Source organism: Erinaceus europaeus, chromosome 1 (assembly GCF_950295315.1).
Source record: "Erinaceus europaeus chromosome 1, mEriEur2.1, whole genome shotgun sequence".
NCBI classification, from domain to species: Eukaryota; Metazoa; Chordata; class Mammalia; order Eulipotyphla; family Erinaceidae; genus Erinaceus; species Erinaceus europaeus.
In genome coordinates this window covers 147,013,997-147,027,324 of record NC_080162.1, presented here as the reverse complement: position 1 = coordinate 147,027,324, position 13,328 = coordinate 147,013,997, and the positions used below count along the sequence as shown (strand labels likewise).

The following is a 13,328-nucleotide window of genomic DNA, read 5'->3' as shown; positions in this document are numbered from 1 at the left end:
CGCGGGCCCGCGGCGGCGAGAAGAGCAGGAGGAGGGGAGCGAGCCCGGCCCGGCCGCCGCGACACCCCTCGATGGGCCGCCGCTCACTGCGAGGTCACCAGACACAAGCGCCGCCCCCTCACTGCCCGGCCATCTTCTCCGCGCCGCCGCCGCCGCCGCCGCCGCCCACGGGGACCTCCCGCCGCCCGCACCGCCAGGCCCCGCCGCCGCCCTGCTCTCAGCGAGGCCTCGCAGCAAGCAGGCCCCTCCCCCGGGGCTCGCCGCCTTCCCGCCGCTGCTCGCGCCACCAGAGCTCGGTGAGGGTCCAGGCCGCGGCGGCCTCAAGTGGACCCCGCGAGTTTGCGCGGTGCCTCAGGCCCAGCCGGCGACGACCGTTACCCCAACGGGCAAAGCCACTGTCATCCCCGAGACTCCCCCGCCGCCGTCGTCGTAGCGCCGTCACGCATGCGCAGAGCGCGCCCGCACCCTTCCCCCTGCCTCTTCCTCTTCTGAGCTTCCCTTCCCCCCTTGCTGTTCCTCTAAGCACCCCCTCCACGCCCGCCCTGCGCCACCGGCTGGCCCCGCGCATGCGCGCACCGCTGCCCTATGCCAGCGCCTTTAGCCCTCACGCGTGCGCTTTGACCAGAAAACCGGATAAACACCTCAGCCGGCTCGCACCGGTCCCTCCCCTTAGCCTGCCCACCCCGGGCTCAATGCGCATGCCCGCCTCTCCACTTACGACTCGGCGCCTGCGCTCTGGGAGCCGGCCGTGCTCTCCGCCCCTCCCCCATCTAAGACCCGGCGGGGGGCTGCAGGGCACCTAGTGGCTGGGTGTCTTCCCTCCCCCCCGCCCTTCTCCCCGGCGGGCGCCGGCTCCCCGCCCTGCGCGGCACCCTCGGGCCCCGCTGCACCGCGCCGTGGAAGCCGGCCCTCGCGCGGCCTGTCGGCGGCCCAGTGCGCGCGGCGGGACGCAGAGCCCCGCCCCCGCGGCCTAGCTCCCGGAAGCCGCCCGCCGACGTGGCAGCGCGCCCGGCAGCCCTGCTGGACGCGGGCAGGCGGCGGGCCCCGGGGCGACCTCGGAGAAGCATGTGCTCCCGCTTTGGTTTTAGTCTTGCTATTCAAAGAGCCCGAGTCCTTGAAAGTATCTGAGTTTTATTTTTTAAAATAGATATTGCAACGTTCTTCTCAAACATTTTGATTTATTTCAGAGACAGACAGGAACTGAGTGAAGGGGAAATAGAAGAAACAGTGCTGAAGGACCCGGGTTCAAGTCCCTGGCTCCCACCTGCAGGGAGAAAGCTTCGCAAGTGGTGATGAGCAGGGTTTCAGGTGTCTGCCTGTCCCCCTCTCAATTTCTTTGTCTCTACCCAATAATAAATATAAAAATTTAAGAAATACAGGAAACAGTCGTGCAGTTCTGCTTCACTCCTGAAGATTCTCCCCTGCAGGGGGGACCCGGGACTTGAACTTGTGCACTATAATGTGTGCACTCAAGCAAGTACACCACCACCTGGCCCCTGTTTTTTGTTTTTAAATTGTCCTCTGTGTTGTGTTGTTGCAGGAGATCAAGGACACAAATAAACAGAACCCCAACTTGACACGGTTCCCCTCCAGCTAAAATCACAGAACCACTTGAGGAGCAACCAGCTGTCATCTCTGAGCTCACCAAAGACCTAATCCATGTGTGTGCGTTTAGTATTTATTTACTTTGGATAGAGATTATTTGAAGGAGTTGGGTGGTAGCACAGCGGGTTAAGAACACGTGCACACGTGGCGCAAAGCACAAGGGCCGGCTTAAGGATCCTGGTTGGAGCACACGAGCACTCACACACACACTCCCCACCTGCAGGGGAGTCACTTCACAGGCAGTGAAGCAGGTCTGCAGGTGTCTTTCTATCCCCCTCTCTGTCTTCCCCTTCTCTCTCCATTTATCTCTGTCCTGTCTAACAACCACGACATCCATAACAACAACTACTACAACAATGAAAAAAAAACAAGGGCAACAAAAGGGAATAAATAAACACATAAAAAAAAAAAAAAATTTGCAAGGAGAAAGAGGCCTACAGCCATGATCCACCACTAGTGAAGCTTCCCCCCTGTAGATGGGACCAGAGACTTGAACCCAGGCCCTTGTGTACTACCTTGGTGCTCTCTACTAGGTCCGCTACCTCCCAGCCAGTTTAAGTTTGCGCATGTGTGTTGCACACAGCAAAGCTCTCTCTGCCTGTGCCTGCAGGGTGGCATCTGTGTTGCAGGTCAGCTTCTGACACAAATGCGGCTTAGTTTCAGGGGCTGGCTGCCTAACAGAGGAAATGATACCCAGGGAACCCTGCTAGATCACTCGGATGGTCTTTCTAGAGCAGGCTTACTTTCTTTCCAGGACCTAGCGTCTGACCAGCAGCGAGATGTTAAGCACTTAGTATTTTCTTTCTTTTTAATCATAGTTAAATAATCCTCTTTATTATTTTTTAAATATTTCATTTATGAGAGGCCAGAGCAATGCCTTATGCTGGGGACAGCACTCCAGTTTATGCTGGGCATTAAACTTGGGAAGTTAGAGCCTCAGGCATAAGAATCTTTGGCAGAACCATTATGCAATCTCCCCCAACCCAGTATGTAGCTTTCTAATCGTTTTAAATACCAATCCAGAAATTAAAGCTGTGAGAAATATACTTGACCATCTTGTATTAAGAAAAATGGCAAATAATCTAAAAATTGATTCTCCTCTTTGGGAGGCTGGCAAAATAGCTCATTTGGATAGTGTACTGCTTTGCCATATGGAGGACCCAGGTTTGAGCCTAGACCCCATCATACTGGAGAAAGCTTCACGCTCTGGCTTTTGTTATATGTGTCTGTGAGTTCCTTCTCTCTCTCTCTCTCTCTCTCTCTGTCTCTATCTCTATCTCTCTCTAAGTCCTGAATGGAGAAGCCCAAGAGATGACAATAAGTAAATAATAAAATTAATTCTCAGTTTGGAAAGGCCCCCTCTTTCGTCCTCCCATCCCCCCTTAATAAGTCGATTCTAAGCTTGCCTTCAAATAAAGCTGCTATATGCAGTTCTATTTTTATTCTGGATTCTAAGGTCTTCTTGCACAATACATAAGTTTTCTTCCCCAGAGGGGCAACACAGTAGGATAATCACTGTTTTCTATTCAGACAGCATAAATTAGCAGTCACCCTAGGCAAGTGATTACTTGCAGGGCCATAACCTTGCTGTTTTTTCTTATAACTGCATTTTTTCAAGGATTTAGTTAATGAGAGACTAGAGCATCGTTCTAGCATATGCTATGCCAGGGATGGAAGTGCAGGCTCTACTCACACCCACACCACAACCCAGCACTTGCTACTGTAATTTGATTTAAAAAAAAAAATCTCTTGAGATATGCACAAGCCAAATTAAGATGAATTCTACTGATGCCTCATTTGTGTGAGTGTGTGTGTGAAAAAGAATTCTTTTTTTAGCTTCTGAAATTGGTGTAAGATATGCCACTTAGAGACAAAGTTTCAGCTCCTCAAAGTATATTCCCTCTATGTGTCCTGGGAAGTGGTGCAGTGGATAGATTACTGAGCTCTTTATGCATTTATTTATTTTTCTGGGGGGTGTACTGAACTCATGAGGTCCTGACTTTGATCCCCTGCATTACATGTGCCAGAGCGATGCTCTGGCTTTCTCTTCCTCTGTCTCTCTTTTGTGTACATAAATGAAAGAAAGAGAGAGAAAGACACTTAGAGTTATTTTTTAAAAGTATATTCCTAGGGCTGGGGAGATAGCATAGTGGTTATGCAAGACTTTCATGTCTGAGGCTCTGAGGTCCCAGGCTGAATCCCCAGCACCACCATAAATCAGAACTGAGCAGTCTGGTTATGGTCTGGTCTCTCTCTGTATCTTTATGTATCTCTCTTTCATGAATAATTAAATAACATATTTAAGTATATTCCTTGTGTATTTACTTGCTTGAGCCTAGAACCAAGAAAATAAATACAGTTTATAGAAAAATCAAGTGCTTGGGGAAAGAAATACTTGAATCGGGCTGGGTGGTGGCACACCTGGTTGAGCGAACATGTTACAATGCACAAGGACCCTGGTTCAAGTCCCCGGTCCCCACCTACAGGGGGAGAGCTTCATAAGTGGTGAAGCAGGACTGCAGGGGTCTCTCTGTCTCTCTCCCTATCACCCCTCCCTCTCAATTTCTGGCTTTCTCTATCCAATAAATAAAGAAAAAAAATTTAAAAAGAAAATAGCTTTATAAAAAATACTTGAATCAAATATTTGGGAGGATCATTATTATTGTTGTTGATTTAAAATTGGTTTACAAAACTACATGGTTTCAGGTGATGCTGGGGATTGAATCTGGGACTTTCAGTGCTTCAGCCAAGAGTTTGTTTGCATAACCATTATGCTATCTCACCAGAATGAGGATATCATTGAACTCAACCTCCTTAAAGTACCAACCAAACACGGGGGTTGGGTGGTAGCGCAGTGGGTTGGCCACACGTGGTGCAAAGCACAAGGAGCGGCATGAGGATCTGGGTTTGAGCCCCTGGCTCCCCACCTGCAGGGGAGTAGCTTCACAGGCTGTGAAGCAGGTCTGCAGGTGTCTTATCTTTCTCTCCCCCTCTCTGTCTTCCCCTCCTCTCTTCATGTCTCTCTGTCCTATCCAACAACGAATGACATCAACAGCAACAATAATAACCACAACAAGGGCAACAAAAGGGGGAAAAAATGGCCACCAGGAGCAGTGGGTTTATGGTGCCGGCACTGAGCCCCAGCAATAACCCTGGAGACAAAAAAAATATATCAACTAAACATACTTCATGTTTATTATTTGGAAGTAAAAATGTTGCCAGATATAGCAAAAATACAAGGTTCAGTTTGTTTCATTTGTTACCTATTATTTTATTTTTATTATCTTTATTTTATTTATTGGATAGAGGCAGCTAGAAATCTAGAGGGAAGGGGGTGATAGGGAGAGACAGAGAAACACCTGCAACATTGCTTCACCACTTGCAAAGCAGTGGGGGGACTGGGAGCTTGAACCCGGGTCCTTGCGCATTGTCATATGTGCACTCAACCAGGTGCACCAGCACCCAATCCCTTTGTTACTTATTTTTGCCAGAGTAGTGCTCCATTGTTGTTTATGGTAGTAGCATGGACTAAACTAGAAACACTCCAACCTCAGGCATGAAAACCTGTTGTACAGAACCAGCAAAACAGCTAATATTGAATAGTGTGCTGCTTGCTTATCACATAGTAGGAAGCTTCAGTACTGTGATATCTCTCTCTCCTTCTCCCTCCATCTCTGTCTACAGAAAACAAACAAACAAGGGGTCAGGTGGTAGCGCAGTGGGTTAAGCGCAGGTGGCACCAAGCGCAAGACCAGCGTAAGGATCCCAGTTGGAGCCCCCCCACACACACCTGCAGGGGAGTCGCTTCACAGGCAGTGAAGCAGGTCTGCAGGTGTCTATCTTTCTCTTCTCCTCTCTGTTTTCCCCTCCTCTCTCCATTTCTCTGTCCTATCTAACAATGACGACATCAATAACAACAGCAATAATAACTACAACAACAATAAAAAACAAGGGCAACAAAAGGGAAAATAAATAAATATTAAAAAATTTAAAAAAAGAAAACAAAGAAACAAATAAGGACTCTGTTGTGTAAAGCACTATGTTATCTCTCCTACCATTTTAAAGTGACATCAAATTTATGGGGGAGGGAGGGAAACGAAGATGAAAATACACAATGGGGGGGGCAGATGTTGGGCGGTAGCACAGCAGGTAAAGCACACATGGTGCAAAGCTCAAGGACCAAAGTAAGGATCCCAGTTAGAGGCCCCAGCTCCCTACTTGCAGAGGGGTTGCTTCGTAAGCAGTGAAGCAAGTCTGCAGGTATCTATCTTTCCCCCTCTCTGCTTTCCCCTCCTCTCTCGATTTCTCTCTGTCCTATCCAACAACAACAACAGCTATAACAACTACAAGGGTAACAACAAGGGCAACAAAATGGGAAAAATAGTCTCCAGGAGCAGTGGATTCTTAGTGCTGGCACCGTGCCCCAACAATAACCCTAATAACTGTAGAGACAAAAAAAAGAAAAAGAAAGAAAGAAAAGAAAATACACAGTAGGGGGAGTTGGGAGGTAGCGCAGTGGGTTTAGCGCAGGTGGCACAAAGCACAAGGACTGGTGTAGGGATCCTGGTTCTAGCCCCCGGCTCCCCAACTGGAAGGGGGTTGCTTCATAAGTGGTGAAGCAGTCCTGCAGGTGTCTATCTTTCTCTCCCCCTCTTTGTCTTCCCCTCCTCTTTCCATTTCTCTCTGTCCTAGCCAACAACAACGGCATCAATAACAACAATAACTGCAACAATAAAACAAGGACAACAAAAGGGAATAAATATTTTTTAAAAAAAGAAAGAAAATACACAGTAGGGAGGTGCAAAAAGTTACCACCACCACCACCCATTTTTATTTGAAACTCTCCTTTTCTTTCTTTCAAAACTGTCACGTGTTTACCTTTTTTTTTTTTTTAGGGCATTTATCACACTATACAGCATTTATCCCAGTCTTGTCCCCATCATCCTGGAACTACTAGATCAGAGTTTCTTGCTCTTCAACTTTTACTATCGTTGCCCATGCTGTAGAGTCTGACATATATATTAGGAGTGCTCAGTAAATGTTAACACAAAGGTGAGTTACTAAGGATGCAATAATGAGAGTAGCCTTCCAGTACAGCGTGTGATGCATTATAGGAAGAGACAAGCCATTAGCTATTCCTCAAGGAGAGATAATATATCCTACAAATTTAAAGACAGTGCTTACTTTACTTAATCAATGTCAGTTATAAGATTTCCTAATAAAGTTTGAAGTGTAGATTGATTTGATACACTCAAATCAATCAACAAGCATTTATTGATTGCACTCCAGATCATCGGGGACAATGGAGTGAAAGCAGAAGTAGCTGTAGCTATACTTTCCAAGAACAAAGATCAGGCAGGTGCTACTTCCCAAGGATTTAGTAGGCCCTTCATAAAATAATAAAATATACTGTTTGACAAAGACACCATGAAGTACATAATCAAATAGTTTCTACTTAGACCTACATACCCTCTCCTCACCTACTTCCTATTCCACTTCCCTCAATCAGGAACCTAAAGGTAAGAATATAGCAGATGAGATTTGGGGTCTGCATTTTGGAAAAAGCTATAAGTCTATTTTAGATATATTCTAAGGGGCCCATGGCTTTACTAATTTTTGACAGCTAACATGTAAGTGGAATAAAGGTATTGTCTGAGGAGATGGTGTCAGAGTTGGAAAGAGGACTGGAAAGCTGGATCAGGGAAGAGAGTAGCTCCCAAATATGGGAAGAATATAACCTTATCAGATAAAGTAAGGACTACAAAAGCTGGATAAGGGCAAGAGACCAGCATACTTTAATGATGGCCCTTTTGGTCACTACCAGGCCACCCCATCATCTGGGGCTCTAGTCAGGGAATCCTGGGATTCCCACATAGATGTATGGGCCTAGACCTCCAACAGATCCCTTTCTCCACCATCGCTGGTCATCTCCAACAGGAACAATATCATGGACCCTCTTGTGGCCTCTCCGTGACCTTGCCCTCAATGTGAAACATTAAAGGTGGAAATAGCCCCTGAAAGAAGGCTGGGTCAAAATACTCTGCCACTAGAGGAAGATGAGTCCTGAAATTAGTGCAGCCTAGAATATTCCTAGCTGTGACCATGGAATACAAGCTCAGACCTACAGGGATGCAAAGGTTATATAGGCTCCTGTGCTGAATATAGGCCCAAGGTCAGATCAGTAGGGCTTATAGTTAACAGTATTTTTGTTCGTTTGTTTACTTATTTGTTTTACCAAAGCATTGCTCCAGCTCTGGTTTATGGTGGTGTTGGGGATTGAACCTTGGACTTTTGGTGCCTCTGGCATGAAAGGCTTTCTGCATGGCCACTATGCTATCTTCCAAGCCCAGTTAACGGTATCTATATATTCTTCCCATATTTGGGAGCTACTCTCTTCCTTGATCCAGCTTTCTAGTCCTCTTTCCAACTCTGACACCATCTCCTCAGACAATAGCTTTATCCCACTTACATGTTAGCTGTCAAAAATTAGTAAAGCCATGGGCCACTTGGAATATACCTAAAATAGACTTCTAGCTTTTTCCAAAACGCAGACCCCAAATCTCATCTGCTATATTCTTACCTTTAGGTTCCTGATTATTAAACAATTTGTTCTGTTTTATATCTTTTTTTTTTTTTTTTACTGCTCAGCTCTGGCTTATGGCGGTGTGGGGGATTGAACCTGGGACTTGAGAGCCTCAGGCATGAAAGTCTCTTTGCATAACTATTATGCTATACCCCCACCCTCTGTTTTATATCTTAATGCTTTCTCAGCCACCAAGTTGCAGATGCTACCATGATGCCAACCTGACTTCCTTGGACAGATGACCTCACCAATGTGTCCTGGAACATTACTTTTCCAAAGCCCTTCCCCACACTAGGGAAAGATAGAAACAGGCTGGGGGTATGGATTGATCTGCCAATGCCCATGTCCAGCAGAGAAACAATCACAGAAACCAGACCTTCCACCTTCTGCAGGCCATAATGACTCTGGTCCTTTATCACTTCCAGAGGGATAAAGGATAGGAAAGTGTGGTCCAGGAGGTGGATAAAGCATTAGATTCTCAACCATGAAGTTCAGAGTTCAGTCCCAGGCAGCACATGTATTAGAGTGACATATGGTTCTTTCTCTATTCTATCATTCTTCATGAATGAATAAAAATCTTTTAAAAAATAAGTTAAAAAAAAAAGAATAGGGGTGGGGGTAGATAGTGTAATGGTTATGAAGAGAGGCTCTCATGCCTGAGGCTCCAAAGTCCCAGGTTTAATCCCCCGCACCACCACTAGCCAGAGCTGAGCAGTGCTCTCGTTAAAAAAAAAAAAAAAAAAAGAATAGGAAAGCTTCCAATGGAGGGGATGGGATGCAGAACTCTGGTGGGTGGGAACAATGTGGAATTGTACCCCTCTTGTACTACAGTCTTGCCAATTATTATTAAGTCAATAAAAAAAACTGTCTTCTTTTCTCCAACTTTTTCACCTTTTTAAAAAAGATTTATATGTTTATTAATTAATGAGAGAGAGAAATAACCAGAGCATCTCTCTGACATATGCAATGCTAAGGATCAAACTCAAGATCACATGTATGAGAGTCCAACACTTTATCTACTGTACCACCTCCCAGTGGTCCCCTCTTTCACCTCTCTTGCCTTAATCTGTCCTCCTTTCCTTACCAAATACTATCTAGAGCTCTCCCAGCTTCCCTGCTTGCATTCTCTAGTTCCCTAGTATTTTTACTCCACTGCTTTTATCAGTCATCTGTTATGAACTGAGCATTTGTGTACTCTCATTCCAAATTCATACACTGAAATGCTAAACCACCACCCCCCAGCCTGATCATATTAGAAGGTGAAGCTGTTAGGAGATAATTAGATCATAATTCTATAATGATAATTAGCTGGAGTCAAGCCTTCCTGAATGGGATTAGTGTTCTATAAAAGGAACCCACAAGAGCTCTCTACACTGTCTCAGTCACAGACATGCAGGACAAAAAGTCAGGCATCTTCAGGCCAGTAAAGGGACCTCACCAGATGTCCACGCTCATCTGCATCTCAGACTTCCAGCTTCCAGAACTGGGAGAAATCAATGTTTGCTGAAGTCACCCAGTGTACAGTGCTTTATTAGAGCAACTTCAGTTGACAAAGGCAATACTCCCAACAGATTTTTCCCCCCTCAGGGTTATCACTGGGACTTGGTCCTGCACTATGAATCCACTGCTCCTGTGGCCATTTATTTGATTTTTTTTTTTTGATAGGGCAGAGAGAAACTGAGAGGAGAGAGGAAGATAGAGAGGGAGAGAAAGGGGCCGGGTGGTAGAGCACCTGGTTGAGCGCACATGTTACAATATGCAAGGACCCAAGTTCAAGCCCTTGGTTCCCACCTTCAGGGGGAAAGCTTCACAGTGGTGAAGCAGGGATGCAGGTGGCTCTGTCTCTCTCCCTCTCTGTATCCCCCTTCCTCTCGATTTCTGGCTATCCCTATAAATAATAATAATAATAATAAAGAGAGAGAGAGAGAGAGAGAAAGTCACCTGCAAATCTGCTTCACCTCTTGAAGTGGCCCCCCTGCAGGTCGGGAACTGGGAGCTCAAACAGGATCCTTGTGCCCATCCTTGCAATTTGTACTATGTGCACTTAACCCATTGTGCCACCACCCAACCCCCACTCCCACTAGATTTTAACAAGTGCTGGCCCTACTATCAAAATGGAAAGAAATCAGTATGACTGGGTGTCTGGCAGTGCCAGTCCCTGTTCAGGGGGCCATTATGCCGGGCTAGCTTCGCAGGCGGGAGACAGACTACCAGAGACTCATGGCTGAGCTGTACGCACTATCTCTTTATTTATGTGGAACGCAGCACAATCTAAACTATCTAAACTATCTATAATCACAATCCTGTCTTTATATATATATACTCGCTAAGTAGGATGGAAACAGGATGTGACATAGAGAGGGTGGAGCGAAAAGAGATTGGTGAAAACCAGGGTGTATTAGGAGAGGGGGCGGAGCAAAAAGACATGAACCAATGGGGATTAAACCAATGCCCTACAGGCAGGTGCAGTGCTTAGTTAACAGTGGTTATGTAAATAGAATACAATGTTAAGCAGGAGGGATTAAACCAATGAAACAGAATGGGTTTTAGAAGCAGAATCAGAAGCATAACAACAAGGCAGTAGCGCAGTGGGTTAAGCACACATGGTGCAAAGTGCAAAGACCTGCATAAGGATCCCAGTTGGAGCCCCCTCCCCACTTGCAGGGGGAGTTGCTTCACAAATGGTAAAACAGGTCTGCAGTGGTCTACCTTTCTGTCTTCCCCTCCTCTTTCCATTTCTCTCTGTCCTATCCAACAACAATAATAAGGGCAACTAAATGGGGGGGGGGGGAATGGGCTCCAGGAGCAGTGAATTCATAGTGTAGGCACAGAGCCCCAGAAATAACCCTGGAGGACAAAAAAAAAAAATCAATCTATGGAATAGAGATAACAGCATAATCTAAATTCACACACAAAAGACCTCCAGAGCCTGGTTAAACCCAGATGCATTGTCCCTTTCTTCCTGGAAGTGGTAATTCAGACCAAATTAAACTAGGGCTGAGGGCTGTGGAATAGCTGTGTACAGGTGAAACAGCTCACTTGGATAGTAAGCTGCTTTGCCATGTGTACAACCCAGGTTTGAGCCTGGCCCACTGCATGGAAGTAAGCTTCAATGCTGTGTTCTCTCTGCCTCTATCTAAAAAAAAACCAAAAAAACAATCAGATGAACAATCAGATCCAAATCAACCCCCCCACTTTTTTCCCCCACAACTCCTTGTTACCAAATTTCTGTTTGTATTTTCTGATTTCTAGCTAAAGCCACCCTCTCCAGTTCTTGCTAATAGAGCCCTCAATAGTGCCACTTCCCTGTATATGTCAATTCCTCTTGAGACATTATGAAATTTTTAAAAATTATTTTAAAAATTCTTTTCCTCTTTTTTTTTTTAAAGATTTTATTTATTATTTATGAGAAAGATAGGAGGAGAGAGAAAGGACTAGACATCACTCTGGCACATGTCCTGCAGGTGGGGAGCCAGGGGCTTAAACCATCTCCCCATTAATTTTAAGCAAAATAGTTTATTTAGCAAGTCCAGCACCTGTTTATAAAATAGTAAATTTCCCAGAAGTCTGGTGGTAGCACAGCAGGTTAAGCGCAGGTGGCGCAAGGACAACCGCCAGCGTAAGGATCCCAGTTTGAGCACCAGCTCTCCAGGTGGGGAGTCGCTTCACAGGCAGTGAAGCAGGTCTGCAGGTGTCTATCTTTCTCTCCCCCTCTCTGTCTTCCCCTCCTTTCTCCATTTCTCACTGTCCTATCCAACAACAATGACATCAATAACAATAATAACTACAATAATAAAACAAGGGAATAAACAAATATTTTAAAACATTTTAAATATATTAAATTGCCCTCCTGCTGTGCTAGGAGATAATTTACCCAGTAGAGAGCATACTTTAACATATACAAGGGTTCAGTTTGAGCTCCCAGCCATAACATGGGAGCACCATGCAAAGGGGAAACTTCATGAATGATGGGCCAGTGCTGTGGTATCTCTCCTCTCTCTGCATCTCTATTTTTTAAATTACTGTTATTTTAAAATATTTTATTTATTTAGGGAGTCAGGTGGTAGTGCAGCGGGTTAAGCACACGTGGCACAAAGCGCAAGGACTGGCAGAAGGACCCTGGTTTGAGCCCCAGCTCCCCACCTGCAGGGGAGTTGCTTCACAGGCGGTGAAGCAGGTCTGCAGGTGTCTATCTTTCTCTCCCCCTCTCTGTATTCCCCTTCTCTCTCCATTTCTCTCTATCCTATCCAACAACAACAACAATAATAACTACAACAATAAAACAACAAGGGCAACAAAAGGGAATAAATAAATAAGAAAAAAATTATTTATTTATCTATTAGGTAGAAACAAAGAGAAATTGAGAGGGGAGGAAGAAATAAGGAGAGAGAAAGAGAGACACCTGCACCACTGCTGCACCAGTTGTGAAGCTCTCTCCCTACAGGTGGGGACTAGAGGCTTGAAGCCAGGTCCTTTTGCTTTGCAACATGTAAGCTCAACCAGGTGCACCACCACCTCTGTCTGCATCTCTATGTCTCACCCTCTATCTAAAAGAACAGAAAGGGGTAGAGGTAGATAGCATAGTGGTTATGCAAATAGCCTCTCATGCCTGAGGCTCCAAGGTCCCAGGCTCAGTCCCCTGCACCACCATAATAGAGAGCTGAGCTGTGCTCTGGTAAATAAACAAACAAACAAATAAATAAATAATTTTTTAAAAAAATATTTTATTTATTTTTTAATGAGAAAGATAGGAGGAGAGAGAGAAAGAACCAGACATCACTCTGGTACATGTGTTGCCAGGGATTGAACTCAGGACCTCATGCTTGAGAGCCCAATGCTTTATCCACTGCACCACCTCCTGGACCACACAATAAATAATTATTAAAAAGCAGAAAGAACAAGAGTCTGCCAGGAGCAACGGAATCATGCAGGCTTGAGGCTTCAGTGAAAATCCTGATAGCAAGATAAATAAATAAAAATTAAAAATTAATTGCCTTCAGCTTTTTCAATGTTAACAGAAGCCTAAACAAAGAAATTGGCTTTATTAGTCTTCCTCCTAGCATAGGGCCAGACACATATTATGGCACCCACTAAATGCTACTGTTTTTTTATTTCCTAAGCCATTTTCAACACTATTCAA

The 13,328-nt window shown here is 45.4% G+C and overlaps 1 protein-coding gene across 1 annotated transcript; it reads left to right on the top strand.

Moving 5' to 3' along the window:
• The first annotated feature begins 71 nt into the window (after nucleotides 1-71).
• On the top strand, nucleotides 72-803 carry LOC107522427 (uncharacterized). The gene has a single exon (XM_016187547.1). The coding sequence runs from the start codon at nucleotides 72-74 to the stop codon at nucleotides 801-803; it is 732 nt and encodes a 243-aa protein (XP_016043033.1).
• The last annotated feature ends 12,525 nt before the right edge of the window (nucleotides 804-13,328 follow it).